Here is a 21,267-nt window from a genome sequence, read left to right as displayed (position 1 = left end):
ATGGGGGCGCCCCCGGGCTACCGGCCCTCGGCTTGGGTGCATCTCCTCCACCAGCTGCCCCGCGCCGACTTCCAGCTCCGCCCGGTGCCCAGCGGTTTCGCGCCCCAAGAGCAGGAATACCAGCAGGTGGGACCGGGCGCCGGGGCCTGGGGGCCGAGGCTGGGGGGACGGAGTTCCTGCGTCCCCAGGGAGGAGCTGGGTCACAGATTCCCGAGCTCCGGGAGGCTGGGGGGCCGGCCCGGACTTTGGGGTTGCGGAGGGAGGAGGAGCCTAGGGCGCTCATACCTGGAGGTTCTCCTGGGACGCGCGCGGGGGGTCCAGACCTCGAGCTCTCTAAATAAGGAAAGGCTGGGGGCCTGGACCCCTGAGTTCCTGGAAAGGAGGGGAGGGGGGCCCGGATTCCGGGTGTGTGATACCTGCCTGGGAAGCCGGCCCCAGGGTCATCCGGAGAGTAGTCCACTCTCTCCGCCCTAAAAGATGACCCAGCCCCATAGGATCTGAGCAGGTAAAATATGTCCCAGTTAAGGTGGGACCCAGGAGACAGCGGACCTGATAGCGGTGGAGAGGAAAACCGTTCTGAGGTGCTGAGATGGGACTGGAGTCTGAGATGGGGAAGGGGGCTCCGGGGGCTGAGGGCCAGGGCTGGAAAATGAAGGAGCTCTGGAAGAGGAAGCTTCCAGCCCGTCCCAAGAAAGCAGGGGTGGTCAGGCGCTGCAGGGGCGAAGGCCGAGATGAGGCTGGGTCTGGGGAGCCATGGGCTGGCAGAGCCGGGTCTCGAGGGTGGGGCTGGCCTGGGAACCTCACAGAAGCCGGGGTCCCTGGGGAAGGGGCCCGGCTCGGGGCAGCTTCAATGGGCGAGAGAGCTGTCCCCTGACCCAGTTTAATTCAAGTCCTTGACTTTGAGATTAATGAGGAGAAAGGCTTGGCTGAGCTGGGGACCGGTGAGGGGGCTGGGAGTCCTGATGGGGCCCCAGGACGGGTCCTAGCCTTGCGAATGGGGCCTGAGTCCCTGGGCTCTGTCCTGGGTTGCTCCTGGGAAAAGGAGGCTGGGATTGGAGAGCTCAGGGGGCGTGGAGGGGGTCCCAGAAAAGCGGGGAGGGGATGCGTGCTGTGTTCTGAGCTATTTGGGTCACGGCTGGCACAGCCCTGAGCAGCTCTTCCCCGCCCGCTCCTCGCCGCCCCCTCTCCCCCCACACCGGGACCGCCGTCCCCTCGCCCACAGCCTCGCGGTTACACAACCGCCACCTCCAGCGCCGCCACTCCCCCGGCCTCGGCCCAGACTCACGCCCGCTTGGCCCAAGACCTCCCGAAGCCACACGCGGGGTTCCGCGGCCCGGGTCACCGTCAGAGGCATGGGGGAGCCTCACTCCGCCCCACGGTCGGGAGTCAGGGTCAGGGTGGCAGGGACGTGCAGGCAGAGCCCCATAGCTGAGGAGGGCAAGGGGGACCCCTCCTGGGACGCGAAAACCGGGGGCACAGCTGCAGACACAGCCAGGGCCTCTGGGACACGGGCCCGCGGGGAGGCACAGACACTCATCCGCATATGCACAGACACACACACGCACACTTACTCCCATTACACACACGCACACACACGCACACTTACTCCCATTACACACACACTCACACATGCACACATGCACACTTACTCCCATTACACACATACACACTCACACACGCACAGGCACACACACATGCCCACTTACTCCCATTACACACTTACATACACACTCACACGTATGCAAGGCACACTCACATATGCCCACTTACTCCTGTTACACATGCCTGTTTACTCCCATTACACACACACGCATAGGCACACACATGCCCACTTACTTTCATTACACACTCATGCACACACCCACTAACTCCCATTACACACTCCCATACACACACTCACATATGCACACACACACATACCCATTTACCACTCAAACCTTGTACTCACACCCACATACAACAACACACAGACACATGCATACACTCGCATAGATATGCCCACTTACACAATCATACACACAGGCACACACTGCACACAGTGACTCAAAACACAGACTCACATACACACATATAAGCACTTACTCCCATATTCACACACTGCATTTATATACATATGCTCAGACACATGCATGCACACACATACATGTTCATACTTCTATATACACACACTCACGCACACATTCCACATCCACATACACACACACATTGACTCTAACATTCATTTGCGCACTCACACACATTCACATGCAGTCCCTCATCCACACACACACTCATCCACCCTGTTACACACGCACAACCAAACCCCACTCAGACCCAAGGAACTGTGCCCGGAACACACAGATGCCCACAGATGTTCCCACTGCAGACCACTCAGGTGCACCCTCATCTCACAGCAGGCAACCCAAAGATAAAACACCCAGTCTCACACCAGAAACACAGTGCACACATTTGGGACACACACACCACTGTGCCACTCTGTGTGTGTGTGTGTGTGTGTGTACAAAGGCAGAATCACCGTGGTTTAGGGGAAACAGCGTTGGCAACTGAGAAGTGTCACTCTGATCCTGATGGTGTTCCTGCATGCTCCGGGGCTCAGTGCAAACCCCCCGGCCCCCCGTGGGCCTCCAGGCAGACAGGACTGCACAGGTCCGCTGTGAAAGCTCCCCACATGGAGAGCCCTGTTATTCTGCCGGGCTTTCCCCACCACAGAACGCTTCTGCTGCCTGCCTCTGTCTTCCCGGGCCTGGCTCTCTCTGCCTCTCTGCCCCGTGTGTCTCTCCTGTCTCCGTGTGTCTGCGTGTTCTCACGCTCTCTCCCTTACTCTGCTCTTCTCCGATGTGATCCCTTCTGCTCTCTGCCTTTTTGCCTCATCCCCAAACCTTGTCTGTGTCTCTTTCTTCTCGGTTGTGTCTTTCTGGCTGTGCCTCCCTCCGTATCTCTCTCTCCTCTGTCTTTCCTCTCCCGGTCTCCATTTCTGAGTCTTGCGCGCGCGCGCGCACACACACACACACACACACACACACACACACACGCTGTCACACAGTCCCTTGCCCCGTCCCCAGGTGACAAGCTCAGGCGCAGCGGGGTGTGGTGCTCAGCAGCAGGGGAGACAGTGAGCAGGGAGGAGAGGGGGAGGCGGCTCCCCTCACCCAGCCTGGCCCGAGGCACCAGGAACAGGCACCCCCACACCCCCGCCCGCCCCCTGATCCCACACGACTGTGGAGGGGCCTCGGCAGGTCCTCGGGAAATGCCCCGTTCCACCTGCTGGCTGCAGTGAAACGAAACCCAGGCTGGGAGAAGGGGCGGTTCCTGCTAAAGGTTGCACAGCCATTGGGGGGCACAGCAGAACTGGGTGTTCGCAGCAGGCTTGGGGCCCCCAGTTGGAAGCTCCCCCCAGCAAGCTGGCCCTGACACCAGGGGCCCCAGCTGCCAGCCTGGGAGGGGCTGGGACCCTATCTCCCCCCAGATTGGACCAGGGATGTCTCCCACCTTCACTCTGACCTCCCAGACCCGGACCCCCGAGCCACACTGGAAGGGGGATCTCAGTACGGAACCTGCTGGTGCCCTCGGAGGCCTTATGTCACCCCCTTCCCCAGGCCCTGTTGCTGGTGGCGGCCTTGGCAGGCCTGGGCTTGGGCCTGAGCCTCATTTTCATCGCTGTCTACCTCATCCGCTTCTGCTGCTGCCGGCCCCCCGAGCCCCCCGGGTCCAAGAGCCCGACCCCCGGGGGAGGCTGTGTCACCTGGAGCTGCATTGTAGCCCTTCTCGTCGGCTGGTAATGGGGCCCCAGGGTGGGTGGGCAGTGGGGACAGGGCTCTCCAAGCTCTCTGCTGGCCTTCCTAAGAGTGTCCCCTGGGGGTGTGGAGGAAGGTGGAAAGCCAGGAAGGAGGAAACTCCCTCGTCCTTCTCCCCGCCATATGCAAGCCCACTTCAGTCCGCAGCAGAAAGGACTGTCCCATTTGAGGGATGGAGAAAGTGAGGTTCTGGAGAGGAAGAGAATTTCCCAAGGGCAGCCATCTGGTGAGAGGGTCAGTCAGGTTGCCTGGTTTTGGTGGCTCTCGCATTGAATAGCTGTGTGACCTAAGGGAGTGATCGTCTCCCTGGGCCTCGGTTTCCACATCTGTAAAATGGGCATTATGGTATTGCCCACCTCCTGCTGTGGTGAGACTGCCGGAAAGCACAGCATCTGCATGCAGTTGTTCTCAGTCAGTGTTAACTGCTGTTATCATTTGCTCATTCACTGGCTCATTCATTCGACAACTATTTATTGAGTATCTACCATGTGCCAGATACTGACCAAGCCAGACAAGGAGCCCCTCATGCGGCTTATGTTCTAATCAGGGAGACGGACGATAAATAGATACCCACCATCCAAGAGCACCTCATCTGTGCCCAAACCTGAGCTGGTCTAATTCCTCCTCACAATAACGCTGCTGGATTCAGGGGTGTCAGGCCCAGTTTCCAAAGAGGAAGGCTCAGGGAGAGAGGGGAGGTCACCTTTCAAGGCCACGTGGCTTAAGAGGCAGCACAGAGATTCAGACCCAGGTTAGTAGGGCCCCCTCACGCCCTCAGAGGGAGCTCAGAGGGCTTCCACAGTGAACACAGCACCTACCAAGAGCAAGCTCTGGGCACAGCCCCCTCCCCAGCAGGGTGGCACGCACAGTTTACGGATGGCTGTCCTCCTCCACAGACCGGGGGTCCCAGAAGGCCAGAGGCCTGCTCCGGACCCACAGCAGGCAAAGGTGCCCTGTATCCAGGATGCTTCCTCCTCCGGCTCTCCAGCATGGGGGGTAGACAGGGGAGGTGGACAAAGGCCCAGTGGGGGAGAGACACGGCCCCAGCCCCCGCAGCCTGGGAACAAGAGGAGCTTTGTAGGACTCTGAACAATGGGGCGGGAACACTGGGCGTCTGACCCGAGGGATGGGGGTGGAGGCCCAGCCGGGGCTGGGAACTGTGAGGGTGTCGGGCTCCCGCCCCCTCCACTGCGGGACACTGGCCGAGGGTGGTGGTGGGAGGGGTCTGGGGCCCCACATTCAGGCCCCACAATGGAGCTCTGTGTGCTGGCTGGGCCGGGGTGGGGGCACGGCTTCTGGCCCATCCTCCAGCCTCCCTCCCACATTCCCTTACTTCCCTCCCAGCTGGCCAAATGCTTGGGTCCTGGGTGGGGGAGCTGAGAGCTCCAGGCTCAGTGTCCCCCCAGGAGATGGTGGCAGCTGCCCCCCTCGCACCCTTAGGAACCCCAAGGAGGTGGGAGTGGGGGGCATCTCGGCACCGGAGGGTCTGTGATGCAGGGCCCAAGGACTCAAGGTCACCTTAGGACAGGTGCCAGGAAGGCTGCCTGCCTGGCAAAGGATGGAGGAGATGGTGTGGGGCAGGCAGTCATCGGGAGGGGAAGACGGCCCATCCAGGAGCTGGGTGTGCCTGGGGTTCTGCTCCAGGGAGGTGCGAGTTAAATCGGGGGCTCCCTCCCCCCCACCACTCCACCCACCATTAGCATCACAATGACGTCCCTCCACTGGGGGAGTGAGGCCTTCCCGTTACCTTGGCAACCGAGGGGGCCAGGCTGGAGTCGTCCTTTTCCCACGGGCTGGACCAATGGGGTGGGGCTGAGAGATGGGAGGGGAGGATAGGAAGGTGGGGTGGAGGGGATGGGGTGGGAGGGGACGGTGGCCTCCAGGATCCTGGGACTCACTAAGATTCCTCTCCCTCCTCCTCCTCTCAGCACTGGCATTGGCATCGGTTTCTATGGCAACAGTGAGACCAGTGATGGGGTGTCCCAGCTCAGCTCTGCACTGCTGCATGCCAACCACACACTCAGCGCCATTGACCACCTGGTGAGGGGCCAGCGACCAGTGGGACCCCAAACCCACACCCGACAGGCTCCCCATAAGCCAAGGACAAAGGGATCCAAAGTCAGAGCTAAGACCCCACCCTTGAAGCTTGAGACCCCCAGATTCGAAACCTCATCCTGAGACCCACAGACCTCAGTCTGTCCAACCAAGCCCTAACCTGGCTGCAAATTGAGGTCCTCAACCCAGATGCAGCCCTGGACCTTACCTGGAACCCCCAAACCACACAGAAACCAAGCACCAGGGACACCAGCCCCTGTGCTCGGGCCAGACCCAGGGTCCCAGACCTGATTCTTGGCTCAAAAGCAAGCTCAGAGAGCCCAGCCCTGAGACCCAGTCCCCGACTTGAGGCTCCAGCTCTGACCTCAGCCCCAGGATTCTGGGCCCTGGCCATAGATGCCATGTCCCGCTGCAGACTCTGGACCGTGGGACCCAGACTCGAGACCCCAGCTTCGAGAAGGCAGATACAAACTTCAGACAAAAGGCTCCAGACTCAATCTCAGCCCTGGGGCTTGACTCTCGACACTGGGCTCAAGCTGCCAACCGCCCAGAGCTCTGGATAGAGGCCACACAACTCCATGAGCTTGACCCTGGAGTCCCTCCCCAACCCCTTCCCTTCCTCAATCCTCAGATGTCCCAGACCCCGGCTCTCAGACACCCACTACTGTGCACTCCTTCTTCATCTCTAAAACCCCATTCCTCGACCCTGGGCTCCCCCGAGGATGTCCTCCCAGACCTCAGACCCTGCCCTGTCCCCAGGTGTTGGAGACAGTAGAGAGACTGGGCGAGGCAGTGAGGACAGAGCTGACCACCCTGGAGGAGGTGCTGGAGCCACGCACAGAGCTGGTGGCTGCTGCCCGGGGGGCTCGGCGGCAGGCGGAGGCTGTGGCCCAGCAGCTGCAGGGGCTGGCCTTCTGGCAGGGAGTGCCCCTGAGCCCCCTGCAGGTGGCTGAAGATGTGTCCTTTGTGGAGGAGTACAGGTGAGAGGCTGCTCTTCATGCCCTCTGTGCCAGCAGCTCTCAGCCAGAGTCCCTGGGGGGACAGTTGGCAATGTCTGGAGGCAGTTTTGGTTGTGACAGTGGGGGGGTGGCGCGTGTACTGCTGGCATCCAGTGGGCAGAGCCCAGGGGCCGTTCGACACCCTACAACTCACGGGACCCCCTGTGCATCGGCAGGGAGTGATCCAGCCACGATGTCAGTTATGGTGGGCTGGGCGTGGCGGCTCATGCCTGTAATCCCAGCACTTTGGGAGGCAGAGGCGAGTGGATCACCTGAGGTCAGGAGTTTGAGACCAGCCTGGACAACATGGTGAAACCCTATCTCTACTAAAAATACAAAAAATTAGCCGGGCGTGGTGGCATACACCTGTAGTCCCAGCTACTTGGGAGGCTGAGGCAGGAGGATTGCTTGAACCCGGGAGGTGGAGGTTGCAGCGAGCTGAGATTTTGCTATTGCACTCCAGCTTAGGCGATAGAGTGAGACTCCATCTGTGTGTGTGTGTGTGTGTGTGTGTGTGTGTGTGTGTGTGTGTGTGTATGATGAGGTCGATAAACCCTGCTGTGGAGGGAGATGAGGGGACCCCAGGCCCATCCTGACACCTGTGTTCTCGCCCATTCGCTCCCCCTCCCCCTCCATGATCACTCCACTCACTTATTCACGCATGCTTTCACTCCTTGACTCACTCACTCAGCGAGCCACTCCTGGACTAACCCAGCAGGCCACTCACTCACCCATTCATCCGTGTGACGTGTGTCTTTGTTCAGCACCCCATGGTGAAAGAGGCAGCGTACCTACAGGTCAGGAACCTGAGCTCGAAGCCCAGCCAGCCCCTCCCTAACCACATGGCCGCAATCAAGTTACTTTGCAGGCCTGTGCCTTGGTTTCCCCATCTGTGAAATGGGAATCAGGGCAGTGCGCCCCTTGTTGGATTGGTGTGAATTGTTGAGCTGGCATCTGAGTGCTGAGATGGGTGATTAGCACACGGAGAGCATCGCAGAGGTGCCTGTGAAGTGCGGCCACAGGGCAGTGGGGCAGGGCAGGCAGCAAGCGGCAGAAATCCCTGCCACGCTCCTCCAGTGGGGGCCAGCAAGGGACAAACGCAGAGCAAAACATTGTCCATAAGGTGTTGGGCCATGGGAGCTCTGGAGAGAATCACAGAGGGAGGTGAGGTAGAACAGAGGCTGCCAGTTCAACAGGGGGACTGAGAAGGTGGCATTTGGAGGAGGGGAGGGAGCGAGCTGTGTGGAGTCTGGGCAGCCACCCTTCCCAGCGGCCACCATGATGGTGTCCTCATCGCTTTGGCCATTAGTAATCATTCATTCATTCATTCATTCATTCATCCGAAATCAGCTGGGGGCCGTGGTCTCGGGGGCATGGGCTGAGATTCGGGAGACCCTCTGGGATGCTGCGCTCCAGCGGGGAAGGCAGACTGGGGCTGAAAAGCTGGAGATGAGGGCACACCCGCAGGGCAGTAGGTGCCAGACAGTCTAAGGAAGTCCAGTCCTGCGTTGTGGTCAGACCCAGGGGCCTCACAGGCTGGGCCTCAGCTCCTCCTCCTAGGAGAGGGCAGAAAGTGGGGGTAGCCATGAGGGGAACGCCAGGGTGAGTCAGACCCACCGTCCCTAGAATGTATCTTCCGGGTGCACCACTGCAAAAGCACCCGCACGTGGGAGTCCCCCCACACACGGACGAATCAGGGGCCCCCAAGGGAGTCTGGCTGGAGGGGGCATTTGCAAGGTGGGGGGAAGTAGCCAGAATGAGGGTAAGGAGGGGAGCTCAAGCTTGCGGGGCCTGCAGAGAACGGCGGGATTAACTGAGCACTTACTACGCACCGGCACTGCGCGGTGGCCTGGGTGCTTGCACCTTCTGAGTCACGGAGGGCCCTTCGAGGATATTTAAGTATTAATTTCTTTTAGTTTTTTTTTTTATTGAGACAGAGTCTCACTCTTGTCACCCAGACTGGAGTGCAGTGGCGCCGTCAGGGCTCACTGTGACCTCTGCCTCTCGGCTTCAAATGATTCTCTTGCCTCAGCCTCTCGATTAGTGGGGATTACAGGTGCCCACCACCATGCACGGCTAATTGTATTTTTAGTAGAAATGGGGTTTCAGCATGTTGGCCAGGCTGGTGTCGAACTCCTGACCTCAGGTGATCCACCTGCTTCGGCCTCCCAAAGTGCTGGGATTGCAGGCACCAGCCACTGTGCCCGACCGAGCATTAACTATTAAACAACATCTCAGTTCCCTTGTTCATGCTCAGGCCAACATCTAAGTGTGTCCACGTGCCTGGCACTCTCTTAAGCACTCTATCCACACATCCCACCCGTAGCAGCGCTCTCAAGCCGGTGCTGTTGTGCTCCCCTTGTCACAGGTGGGGAAATTGAGGAACAGAGACAGTTAAGTGGAGGGGCTGGGGTGAGACCAGGCAGCCTCTGCCTCCAGTTGTCGGGATGCCCTTGGGGTATGCGATGGGATCCTTGGTGCAGCCTGAGAACAAACGTCCCTCCGCAGGATGGGGGCAAGGATGGGGAGCTCAGAGAGGACATGTTGTGTGTCCATGGCCTCAGGGCACAGTCCCAGGTGCTCAGTACTGGTATTCCATTTTTTTTTTTGAGACGGAGTCTTGCTCTGTCCCCAGGCTGGAGTGCCGTGGTGCGATCTTTGTTCACTGTGACCTCCGCCTCCCGGGTTCAAGCGATTTTCCTGCCTCAGCCTCCTAAATACCTGGGATTACAGGCAAATGCCAGCATGCTTGCCTAATTTTTGTATTTTTAATAGAGACAGGGTTCCACCATGTTGGCCAGGATGGTCTTGATCTCTTGACCTTGTGATCCGCCCGCCTGGCCTCCCAAAGTGCTGGGATTACAGGTGTGAGCCACCAAGCCTGGCCACGACCTGTATTCTAAGCCACTCCAATGTCCTGTCTCCTGATGCACCCATTTCACAGATGAGCTGGGCTGTGGCTCAGACACAGTGAACAGAAGGAGGCTGAGTGTGAGGCTGAATCTGGAGGTGGTGAAAGTGAGGCTGAGCTTGGGGGGTGAGGTGAATGTTGGTGGGGGTTGCTGGGTGCCTGGAGGCAGGTGTGGGATTTCAGCCCTGACCTCTTCCCTCCCAGGTGGCTGGCCTACGTCCTCCTGCTGCTCCTGGAGCTGCTGGTCTGCCTCTTCACCCTCCTGGGCCTGGCGAAGCAGAGCAAGTGGCTGGTGATCGTGTAAGTGCAGGACGTGGGGGTCCCCGGTGCTTGCCTGGCATTCTCTGGGCCTGCAGGACCTCAGTCTTACGAGTCCTACATGGAGGACCGTGGTTCACACCAGGAAAAGAGAGTTAGGACAGCTCATGAGGGAGGCGAGGATGGGCCTGACAGCAGGTGGCCCTCGAGGTGTGAAGCATGCTGGAATCATTCAAGAAATAATCACTGTGTCTGCAATCAAGATGAGGATGATGATCTGTTGAGGGCCACGCACGCTGATTCCTTCACTTGCCTCCACCCCATGAAGGAGCTACCGTAAAGGTCCATGTGGCAGGTCAGGGACCTGAGGCGGAGGGTCGCCGATTCCAAGGCTGAGCAGCCCTTATGTGTCATGGCAGAGCCACAGGACCACACTTTATTTTTTTTGAGACGGAGTTTCACTCTTGTTGCCCAAGCTGGAGTGCAAGGATGAAAACTTGGCCCACTGCAACCTCCGCCTCCTGGGGTTCAAGCAATTCTCCTGCCTCAGCCTCCTGAGTTTCAGCTGGGATTATAGGCATGTGCCACCACGCCCAGCTAATTTTGTATTTTTAGTAGAGACAGGGTTTCTTTTTTTTTTTTGAGACGGAGTTTCGCTCTTGTTACCCAGGCTGGAGTGCAATGGCGCGATCTCGGCTTACCGCAACCTCCGTCTCCTGGGTTCAGGCAATTCTCCTGCCTCAGTCTCCTGAGTAGCTGGGACTACAGGGGCGCGCCACCATGCCCAGCTAATTTTTTTTTTTTGTAATTTTAGTAGAGATGGGGTTTCACCATGTTGACCAGAATGGTCTCGATCTCTTGACCTCGTGATCCACCTGCCTCGGCCTCCCAAAGTGCTGGGATTACAGGCATGAGCCACCGTGCCCAGCCGAGACAGGATTTCTCCATATTGGTCAGGCTGGTCTTGAACTCCTGACCTCAGGTGATCTGCCCGCCTCGGGCTCCCAAAGTGCTGGGATTGCAGACATGAGCCACTGCGCCTGGCAGGGAGCACGCACTTATTTTATAGCTTGCTCTACGAGCCCGACACTCTTCTCTGCCCCTCCTGGAGTGCCTCGTGCCCACCCTGTGAGGAAGGTGCTTACTTCTCCCTGATTTTTATTTCTGTTTTTATTTCGAGAAGGTCTTGTTTTGTTGCCCAGGCTGGAGTGCAGTGGCAACCATCTCGGCTCACTGCAGCCTCTGTCCCCCGAGGCTCAAGCGATTCCCCCACCTCAGCCTCTGGAGTCACAGGGACCACAGGCTCATGCCACCACACCCTGCTACGTTTTGTATTTTTTTTTTGTAGAGATGGAGTCTCACTATGTTGCCCAGGCTGGTCTTGAATTCCTGGCCTCAAGTGATCTGCCTGCCTCACCCTTCCAAAGTGCTGGGTTTACAGGCACGAGCCACTGCACCCGGCCTTTCTCCCTGTTTAACAGAGGGAGAGACTGAAGATCAGAGAGGTTGGGCTGCTTGCTCAGGGCCACACAGCTAGAAGCGCCAGAGCTGGGATTTGAACCAGGCAGGCCATTCCCAGTGGAGGAAGCAGTCCCTGTATCCTCTCTGCCCCTGGTGGGGTGCGGTGGAGTTGAACTGGTACCTACATTGCCACTGGGGAGAGACGCTGCTAAGGCTTGCAGACAGATAAACCTAGCCACCACAGGGCAGGTCTGGGACTGGAGCCCAGGCCTTCAGTTTGGGGACCCCTGGGTGCCATTCCTGCCTGTTGGTCACCCTACCAATGCTGACACGCCCCCTGCACCCCTCCCCACCTGGAAAGTCCCGAGACGGAGCTCAGCCCCAGAACTGTCTCCCATTCTCAGGGCAGAGCCAGAGGCTGACCAAGCTGTGGGTGGATTTGGGAGCCTTTGGGGGAAGTCCTGGGCCCCAGGAAAGTGAGCCCAGAGGTGGGCAGTCACCCTCCTGGGATACCGGAGCTGGGATCCTAGCTGCGACCACCAGTCCAGGGCCCCGCTCATACCCCGCACCCTGCCCATCTGGGCAGGAGCCAGATGTCCAGTTGGACGTCAGCAGCCCGCACCCCCCCGCCCGCCACAGAACTTCTCTGTCCCTAATTCTGATCCTACAGGCTCCAGAGGTGGGTGAAGGGTGGGAGGTGGCTGTGATGGGATTTGGGGTGTGGAAAGAGGCTAGGCAAGGAGATTGAGAAGCCCAGGCCGGTCCTCACTCCCCACTCTAGGATGACGGTCATGAGTCTCCTGGTTCTTGTCCTGAGCTGGGGCTCCATGGGCCTGGAAGCAGCCACGGCCGTGGTGAGTGCTGGGGCCGGGCCGCTGGGTTCTGGGACTCAGGGAGCCTGGAAGCTTCAACTTCTGGATCTCGGGATGGCATGCCTTAGTGGAGAGAGGGACTGGGGGGCACCATCACAGTTCCAAGGTTTAGGGCTGGCTTCCTGGGTCCTGAGTGGGTACAGGTTGGTGTTCTGGGTGCTTGGGCTATAATGGAGGAGGGGGCTGGAAGCCTGGATTCCTAGGTCTGAGGGAGGAGGAGCCGGAGGCCTAGACTCCTGAGTTTGAGGGAGGAGGGGCTGGAGAACCTAGACCCCTGAGTCTGAGAGAGGAGGGGCTGGAGCCTGGACTCCTGAGTCTGAGGGTGGAGCGACTGGGACCTGGACCCCTGGGTGGGGAGTGGGGCTGGTAAGCCAGACACTAGGTGCTGTGGGAGTGTGGAATTGGGGCAATTTCGGGTTTGAGCCCCTTTTCTGCTGCCTCATGCAGGGACTCAGTGACTTCTGCTCCAATCCAGATCCTTATATTCTGAATCTGACCCAGGAGGAGACAGGGCTCAGCTCAGGTGATTTCCAAGGGCCCGGTGTGTCTGCCAGGTTGGGCACTGCAGGTCCTGGCTTCCTCAGGCCTCTTCTGTGCCCAGTCCTACCCGGGGTGGGATGGGGGTGCAGCCTGCCAGGCGAGACCCAGCCCTTCTGGCCACTGCCCATCAGAGCCCTCCTGGAGCCCCGCCACCGCCAGCCCCTCATTCCTTCTGCTCCAGCTGGCAGCCTCTCCTGGTGGGCAGGAAGAGAGAGAAGGGTCAGGAGAGGGTGTTCCTGGGCGTCAGGAGTGGGGATTTGGCCCCCTGAGAAAACTGGGGAGCGCCATTTAGTCAGGGGTTCCCAGGGAGTGTGGGGATGCGCACCAGCGCCTGCTCTGGCTGTGGCAGGAGCAGAAGGGACGCGGGGCTGGCGGGTCTCTGAAGGTAAGGCCATCGGGCTCCAGGAGGGCCCCGGAGCTGGGCTCAGGCCCCGAACCCTGCTAACCCCCCAGTCACCGGCCTTCTCCCGGGAGTCCCTGGGGGCCCAGGCTCATGGCCTCCTCCCCTCTCCTCCTCCCACTTCAGACATCCTGAGCTATTATTTCCTCTGCAACCAGGCCGTCTCCAACCCCTTCCAACAGGTTAGGGCTGCGGGCAAGGGAAGCGGGTGTTGAGGGAACCAGAAGTCTGGACTCCCGAGGGAGGGGGCGGGGCTGGGGCTGGGGCCTGGACTCCTGGGTTCCGGGGAGGATGCAGGCCAGGGGCCCGAGTGCTGTGTTCGGAGGAGAGGAGAGAGGGTCGGGGCGTCGACTCCTGGGTCCTCCTCCCTCCCTTTCTCTTTCCGCAGAGGCTGACTCTGTCCCAGCGAGCTCTGGCCAACATCCACTCCCAGCTGCTGGGCCTGGAGCGAGAAGCTGTGCCTCAGTTCCCTTCAGCGCAGGTCGGTGGGTGGACGCTCCCCAGACACGCGGACCCCAAGGGGAAGGCGGGCGGGGTGGGATGGAGCTGTAGGGCGTAGGTGGGACCCACGGCGAGGAACCCCTGGGTCGGCGGTGGGCGGGGCCTGGGTTGGGGGCGGGGTCGCGGAGCTGGGCGGGGCCCGGGTTGGGGGCGGGGCCAGGGCGATGGGCGGGCCTGGCGAGTTGGTGGGAAAATGACCTCTCCTCGCCCCGCAGAAGCCTCTTTTGTCTTTGGAGGAGACTCTGAATGTGACAGAAGGAAACTTCCACCAGTTGGTGGCACTGCTGCACTGCCGCGGCCTGCACAAGGTGAACCCCTTCCCCCTCCCAATTTCTTCTCCCATGGGGAGCCTCTGCCTCGACCCACAGAACTACCTCGTTCCTCTCCTTGGACCTCTGCCATTGCGACTGAGGATATCTCTGTATTCTCTGTTTATATTATTTATCTATCCTATATCTATTATCTACCTATTTATAACCTGTCATCTATCATGCTCCACCCGTATTCCTTCCCTCCTCCTTCCCTTCCCCCCCAGCTCCCGCACTTCCCCCGGGTCCCCATCCCACCCTGCCATCCATTCCTGCTACTTTTCCTTCCTTGTCTTCTCTCCTCTCTCCGTCCTCCTCCCTTTCCCTCCCTCTCTCCTAGCGGCTGCTGCTCAGTGACTTCTGGAGCAAGACTGCCTGGGTTCCAGTCCTAGCTTTTGACCAAGTGCAAGTCAGCTCACTTCTCTGTACCTCAGTTACTTCCCTCACTTATGAAACTGGGATTGTGGCCAGGCGCGGTGACTCATGCCTGTAATCCCAGCACACTGGGAGGCCAAGGCGGGTGGATCACCTGAGGTCAGGAGTTCAAGACCAGCCTGGCCAACATGGTGAAACCTCATCTCTACTAAAAATACAAAAAATTAGCTGGGCATGGTGGCATGTGCCTGTAATCTCAGCTAGTCAGGAGGCTGAGGCAGGAGAATTGCCTGAACCTGGGAAGTGGAGGTTGCAGTGAGCCAAGATCATACCATTGCACTCTAGCCTGGGTGACAGAGCAAGACTCTGTCTAAAAAAAAAAAAGAAAGAAAGAAACTGGGATTGCAAGAATGGGCACCTGTCCAGCTCCCTTGTGGCATGTGCTGTTCATACACTGGACGGGCAGGGGCAGGCGGGGCACCCAGGAGGAAAGATATCTGGTGCCCTGCAGACTCCAGCTTGGGCTCTGCCACAGACTGCATGGCCATGGGCGGGTGCGCATGGCTGACTCTGTTTCCCACCCATACTACGAGGAAGGATGAGTTTTTTTTTTACTGGATGGTTGTAAGGCTTGAAAAAAAAGTCCCCTTATAAAACAGTAGGAACTGGCCGGACACGGAGGCTCACACCTGTAATCCCAGCACTTTGGGAGACAGAGGCGGGTGGATCACCTGAGGTCAGGAGTTCCAGACCAGCCTGGCCAACATGGTGAAACCCTGTCTCTACTAAAAATACAAAAAATTGGGCCGGGCGCAGTGGCTCACGCCTGTAATCCCAGCACTTTGGGAGGCCGAGGCGGGTGGATCACGAGGTCAAGAGATCGAGACCATCCTGGTCAACATGGTGAAACCCCGTCTCTACTAAAATACAAAAAATTAGCTGGGCACGGTGGCGCGTGCCTGTAATCCCAGCTACTCAGGAGGCTGAGGCAGGAAGAATTGCCTGAACCCAGGAGGCGGAGGTTGCGGTGAACCGAGATTGTGCCATTGCACTCCAGCCTGGGTAACAAGAGTGAAACTCTGTCTCAAAAAAAAAAAAAAAAAATTAGCCAGGTGTGGTGGTAGGCGACTGTAATCCCAACTACTCAGGAGGCTGAGGCAGGAGAATCACTTGAACCCAGGAGGCGGAGGTTGCAGTGAGCTGAGATCATGCCACTGCACTCCAGGCTGAGTAATAGAGAGAGACTCTGTCTCAAAGAAACAAACAAAACCAGTAGGAGCTGCTCTAAAACACACACCTGAGGATGCCTTTCCCCAGCCGGTCTTCCCGTCAAAGACCTCTCATGTGCATACCTTTGCCAAGTACCTGGCCCTGTTGCGTTTCACAGGTGGCAACTCACTGACCCCTCATAACAATGCTGTGAAGAAGGAACTATTATTATCCCATGTAACAGACTTAGAAGGTGAGGTGCAGAGTTGACGGACTTTCCCTAGGTCACACGGCCAGCCTGTGCACATTAAGGAGACAGGGACCTTCCAGAGGGCCCAGTCTTGTCCCTTCTGCTTCTGGAATGTCTCTATCCATCTACCCTCCATGCCCAGTGGCCCTGTTGCCGCTGAGGCCTCGTTCTCTCCCCAGAGGAGGAAGCATGGCCCCCTCCTCGTCTATCCCCCCATGGATCCTAGAATATTCAGCAAACAGCAAACCACTCTTTGCTATAAGTATGCCCGGTGCATTGCTGGGGAGATACTTATTCTGGAAAATTGTGTATTGGGTATGTGATATCAAATTTAACTGGAAGTCCTGAATTTGATCTGGCAGTCCTAGCCAAGAGGGATTCATCTACACCATAGCATGGACCTGAGCTTCTGGTCCGGCTCAGACAGATCCCTTCTGTGGTTCCCACTGCCCCCCAGTCTTCTGAAACCATCATTCCAAAAAGGGAGTGGGGAGCAAGCGCTAAATCAGTGATCTGAATTGCTGACTATTGAGCTGAGAAAGGCTGGGGGAGCCCCCTCACGGCTGTCCTGATCTTTTGCATAAGGATAAATTGGGGTCCAGGCACTTTTCTGTGGCCTAGGTAGAGACTGGGCTGGAATACAGGCCCCCAGACTCCTTTGTGGAGGGAGGGAAGGGAAAGAGGAAGACAGATCACTCCACCCTCCCCAACCACTGTACCAGGTGACCCTGGACCTCCGTTGTCCCTGTCAGGGTGTCAGGGTCCTCACAGATTAAAATCAAGAGTAAGGGACCAGGCCCGGAGTGGTGGCTCACACCTGTAATCCCAGCACTTTGAGAGACCAAAGTGGGTGGATCACCTGAGGTCAGGAGTTCAAGACTAGCCTGGCCAACATGGGGAAGTCCCGTCTCTACTACAAATACAAAAAAAAATAGCTGGACGTGGTGGCACATGCCTGTATTCACAGCTACTCAGGAGGCTGAGGCATGAGAATCCCTCGAACCCTGGAGGCACAGAGGTTGCAGTGAGCTGGCATCATGCCACTGCACTCCAGCCTGGGCAACAGAGTGAGAGTCTGTCTAAAAAAAAGAGTGTTGGGGGAAGGCAGCATGGGTGTCTGGTACCTGTAATCCCAGCACTTTGGGAGGTCCAGTTGGGCAGATCAAAACTCCTTGAGCTCAGGAGTTCGAGAGCAGGCTGGCTAACATGGTGAAACCCCAACTCTATTTTAAAATTTTAAAAAAGAAAATCGGGCCGGGCGCGGTGGCTCAAGCCTGTAATCCCAGCACTTTGGGAGGCCGAGGCGGGTGGATCACGAGGTCAAGAGATCGAGACCATCCTAGTCAACATGGTGAAACCCCGTCTCTACTAAAAATACAAAAAATTAGCTGGGCATGGTGGTGCGTGCCTGTAATCCAAGCTACTCAGGAGGCTGAGGCAGGAGAATTGCCTGAACCCAGGAGGCGGAGGTTGCGGTGAGCTGAGGTCGCACCATTGCACTCCAGCCTGGGTAACAAAAAGAAAAAAAAAAAAGAAAATCAACAGTAAGGGACATCTGGGATGAGGAGGAAGGAAGGTGGGCGCTGGAACCTAAGAGAATCAGCTCCAATCTCACTTCTGCCCCTCCCTGGCAGTGTGACTCTGGGCAAGTAGCTTCCTCTCTCTGGGCTTCAACTTCTTTGCACCATTGCAAGAGGCGGCAGCGTGAGGGGGTCAGGAGTCAGTGTTTGCCTCCAGGGCTGTTGTGAGTATGAAGGACATTGTGCATGTACCAATACACTCAAAATAGAGCTTCCGGGCCGGGCGCGGTGGCTCACGCCTGTAATCCCAGCGCTTTGGGAGGTCGAGGCTGGTGGATCACCTGAGGTCAGGAGTTCAAGACCAGCCTGACCAACACAGTGAAACCCCGTATCTACTAAAAATACAAAATTAGCTGGGCATGGTGGTGCATGCCTATAATCCCAGCTACTCAGGAGGCTGAGGCAGGAGAATTGCTTGAACTTGGGAGACAGAGGTAGTGGTGGGCTGAGATCACGCCATTGCACTCCAGTCTGGGCAACAAGAGCAAAACTCCGCCTCAGGAAAAAAAAAAAGAAAAAAAAAGAGCCTCCGTTGCCCCAACAGGTCCCTATCCCCAACGTCGCTGGCTCAGTAACAGACACCCCACCTCAACCAGGTTTTCCTGCCAGAAACTCAGGGGTATCCTTCCTGCTCCCTGCTCAGCTCCCACAACCATTCCCGAAGCGAGGTCTGTCGCCCCTCCTCTGAAACCTATCTGGACACCCACCACTGTCTCTACCACTTCCCCTGTGCCCTGGTCCGTGCATCCTAGCCACCTGCCCCGTGACCGCAGGGGCCTCCTCCCCGTCCCCCGCCTGCCTACCCCCGTCTGTCCTCCATGCAACAGCCAACCAACTGGGTGATCCTTTTAAAACACAATCCGATCATGTTCTTCCTCTGCTTAAAACCCTCAGCGATTCCCCCTGCACACGGATTAAAATCCCTGCTCCTTGCCCTGACCTACAAGGGCCTGGGTGGTCAGTCCTGGATATGTGTGCCTCTGGCTTCAGTCCCTGCCGGCTTCCTCCACACAGCCCTCTTCCTGGCTCCTTCCTGGGGGACTCATCCCTGCTGTGGGGTTGCCCGACCTACCCCTGCCCTGCTCTGCCCCCACCCTCCTACCTCGTCAGCACACTACCCTCTGAGATGACCTTCTGGGTCCTGGGACTGGGGGCGGTGCCCAGGGAGGAGCTGTGAATTAACTGAGTCAGTCTGTGCCAGTGCTGGGCACTCGGTGAAGGCCGTTTCTGCTGACTTCTTGGGACGACCATCATCAGAGCCAGCATTTGTGGCACGTGGAGTGTGTATTGTGTGTGAGGCATCATTCTGAGTCACTGCTTGGTCCTTCTACGTGCTGTCTCATGTGCTCCAGGCCAGCGATTTGCCCCCCAGGGACAGTTGGCCGTGGCTGAGGTGCTGCTGGTTGTCACACAGCAGGAGGGGGTGCTCCTGGCATCTGGCGGGTGGAGCTGCACCCGCCCTCACCACAGAGAATGAGCTGGCTCAAAACGTCAGCAGGGCCCAGATTGTGAAACCTTTGCCCCTGGACCGAGGCGGAGCTGGCGGTGGCTGGCCTGCAGGCACTGGGTGCCCCCGGGAGGATGCCCTTGCTGGGGGGTGCCGCTGCTGGGAGGGAGAAGGAAAGGGGCGTGTCATTTCTCAGGTTCCGGGGTGGATGCAGATGGGGAGAGGGCACAGGGCTGGTGGGAGGTGCTAGGCTGGTTCCAGATGTGGGGTGCTGAGGGAGGAGGGCCCCTGTGAAAGGGAGATAGGGGCCTGCAGTAACACGGGGGTGGGGTGCAGCTCAGGAGAAACCAGGTCTGGAGCCTGCACAATTAATTCCTGGGTGCCAGGCCCATCACACCGATGACCCCACTGTATTCTCAGAACTACCCTTAGACAGGGGAAATGGAGGCATAGAGAGGTCAACTGGCTTGTGCAGTACCACAGCCAGGAGGACAGACTGGTGTGCGCAGTGTGTGCTGGCGGTGGGGGGGTGGGGTGCACTGCCCGGTGACCCCGATGACGCCCTTCGCTCAGGACTATGGCGCAGCCCTGCGGGGCCTGTGTGAGGACGCCCTGGAAGGCCTGCTGTTCCTGCTGCTCTTCTCCCTGCTGTCCGCGGGAGCGCTGGCCACCGCCCTCTGCAGCCTGCCCCAAGCCTGGGCCCTCTTCCCACCCAGGTCAGGAGCGGGGGAAGGCAGGCTCCTGGGGAGGGAAGAGGAGGGCAGCACCTGGGGACCACGGTTTGGGGGCTGCAGCCTCCTGATGGGTTCCCCATCCCACCTCTCTGCCATGCCCCGCATCAAACCCCAGTGACGACTACGATGACACAGACGATGACGACCCTTTCAACCCTCAGGTACTGGACTCCTGGGTCTGAGGGAGGAGGGGCTGGGGTCTGGACTCCTGGGTCTGAGGGAGGAGGGGCTGGGGTCCCACAGTACAAAGTCGATCCCCACTCCATTCCCTCCTGTCCCCTGACTCTCCTAGCAGGAATCCAAGCGTTTTGTGCAGTGGCAGTCGTCTATCTGAGCCCCTCCTCCCTGCCGGACTGGAGCCTGCCTCCCCTCTTCGGTGAGCTTCTAAGGGACACCCCCAGCTCCTGCAGCCTGGCCTCTGCCTTCCCCTCCCAGCCTCAGCGATGCTCCAGGCGCGGGCTGGGTGCTTCCTGCTGAGTGGCCGCTCCCTGCAGGCCCTCCAGCCCGCATCACTGCCCTGTCTCTGTCTCTCTCCGCAGTTCCTTCCCTGGCTGCCGGAGGAGACCCCACTAACCCAGCCTGCCTGGGCTCTGACCACTAACACTCTTGGCCACGGACAGCCCGCACAGGACCGCCTCCCTGCCCTGGCCCCTGTGTCCCAGTCTCTGTCCTTGGCCTTGGGAGTAGCTGAGGGGGCAGACTAGGGAGTGTAGGGCTGGCAGGGGAGGGGGCAGACAGCCTCGCACCCTTTACCTCGGCTGCCAGTCCCATCCTTGGAGGGACTGAGCCGAGGGGAGGGGGACATGAGTCCCCCTGCTGCCCCTGCCACGTCCCAGTGGGCTCTGACCCCCGATCTCAACTCGTGGCACTAACTTGGAAAAGGGTTGATTTAAAATAAAAGGGAAGACTATTTTACAAGCAGCTGGGTCCTCTTTATTTCTGCCTTCCCTTGATCAGGCCTCCTGGCTGAGGCTGGGGCATCCTCCCAGCTGCCAGGCGTGTCTGCGCCTGTCCAGGCTCAGCAAGGGTTCCAAAGACATTGTTCTTTAAAAAAAAAAAAAGTAAAAAAACAAAAAATATCCTTTCTCTCTGATTCTAAAAGTGATACATGTGTCCTGACACAGGAAGGCACAGACATCTCTGGCACAGAATAGATGGCCTAGAAATAGACCTGTGTGTGTGTGTGTGTGTGTGTGTGCGCACACATGACAGAAGACAGATTTTAAGTCAGTGTGAGGATGGTTGGTTTAGCAGCAGTAGTGACATATCAGCTCTCCATCTGGCCAAAAGCTTCTATGGATAAGAAGGGTGGAAGATCTGGATGTATACAAGTAAAGGCACAGAAGAATTCCAAGAGAAATTAGGAGGGTGGGAATGGCGGGGCATGCCTGTGGTCCCAGCAGCTCTGGAGGCTGAGGCTCCTTGCTTGAGCCCGTTTTGAGGCGGCAGTGAGCTGTGAACGCACCACAACACTCCAGCCTGGGCAACAGACCAAGACCCTGTCTCTTAAAAAAAAAAAAAAGAAAAACAGAGAGAGGCTGGCTGCGGAGGCTCATGACTGTAATCCCAGCACT

The 21,267-nt window shown here is 58.3% G+C and overlaps 1 protein-coding gene across 4 annotated transcripts; it reads left to right on the top strand.

The window, feature by feature from the left end:
* On the top strand, positions 1–20,614 carry TTYH1 (tweety family member 1). Of its 4 annotated transcripts, none has more exons than XM_064380860.1 (14): positions 1–126; positions 3,597–3,775; positions 5,723–5,834; positions 6,609–6,829; positions 9,963–10,058; positions 12,259–12,331; positions 12,797–12,872; positions 13,416–13,471; positions 13,678–13,770; positions 14,006–14,098; positions 19,533–19,675; positions 19,809–19,854; positions 19,989–20,069; positions 20,233–20,614. In XM_064380860.1, exons 1-13 carry the CDS (start codon positions 1–3, stop codon positions 20,025–20,027), a joined length of 1,353 nt encoding a protein of 450 aa, XP_064236930.1. In that variant the 3' UTR covers positions 20,028–20,069; positions 20,233–20,614. The 4 variants fall into 4 exon arrangements, with proteins under 4 accessions (XP_064236930.1, XP_064236929.1, XP_064236928.1 ...); XM_064380859.1 differs by having other exon boundaries at positions 19,986–20,069; XM_064380858.1 differs by lacking the exon at positions 19,809–19,854.
* Positions 20,615–21,267: the final 653 nt, after the last annotated feature.

The sequence above is a fragment of the Aotus nancymaae genome, unplaced genomic scaffold, assembly GCF_030222135.1.
Source record: "Aotus nancymaae isolate 86718 unplaced genomic scaffold, 86718_ANA_hifiasm-v0.15.2.pri h1tg000028l, whole genome shotgun sequence".
Classification (NCBI taxonomy): Eukaryota; Metazoa; Chordata; class Mammalia; order Primates; family Aotidae; genus Aotus; species Aotus nancymaae.
The sequence above is the reverse complement of the archived record's forward strand: the minus strand, read 5'-3'. Positions and strand labels throughout refer to the sequence as shown.

Bases quoted from the DNA above. Each gene is read 5' to 3' on its own strand.
- TTYH1 (XM_064380858.1), top strand. From the start codon at position 1: ATGGGGGCGCCCCCGGGCTACCGGCCCTCGGCTTGGGTGCATCTCCTC. The intron at 6,830-9,962 runs GTGAGAGGCTGC...CTTCCCTCCCAG, and splicing joins TCCTTTGTGGAGGAGTACAG to GTGGCTGGCCTACGTCCTCC. The intron at 10,059-12,258 runs GTAAGTGCAGGA...TCCCCACTCTAG, and splicing joins AGCAAGTGGCTGGTGATCGT to GATGACGGTCATGAGTCTCC.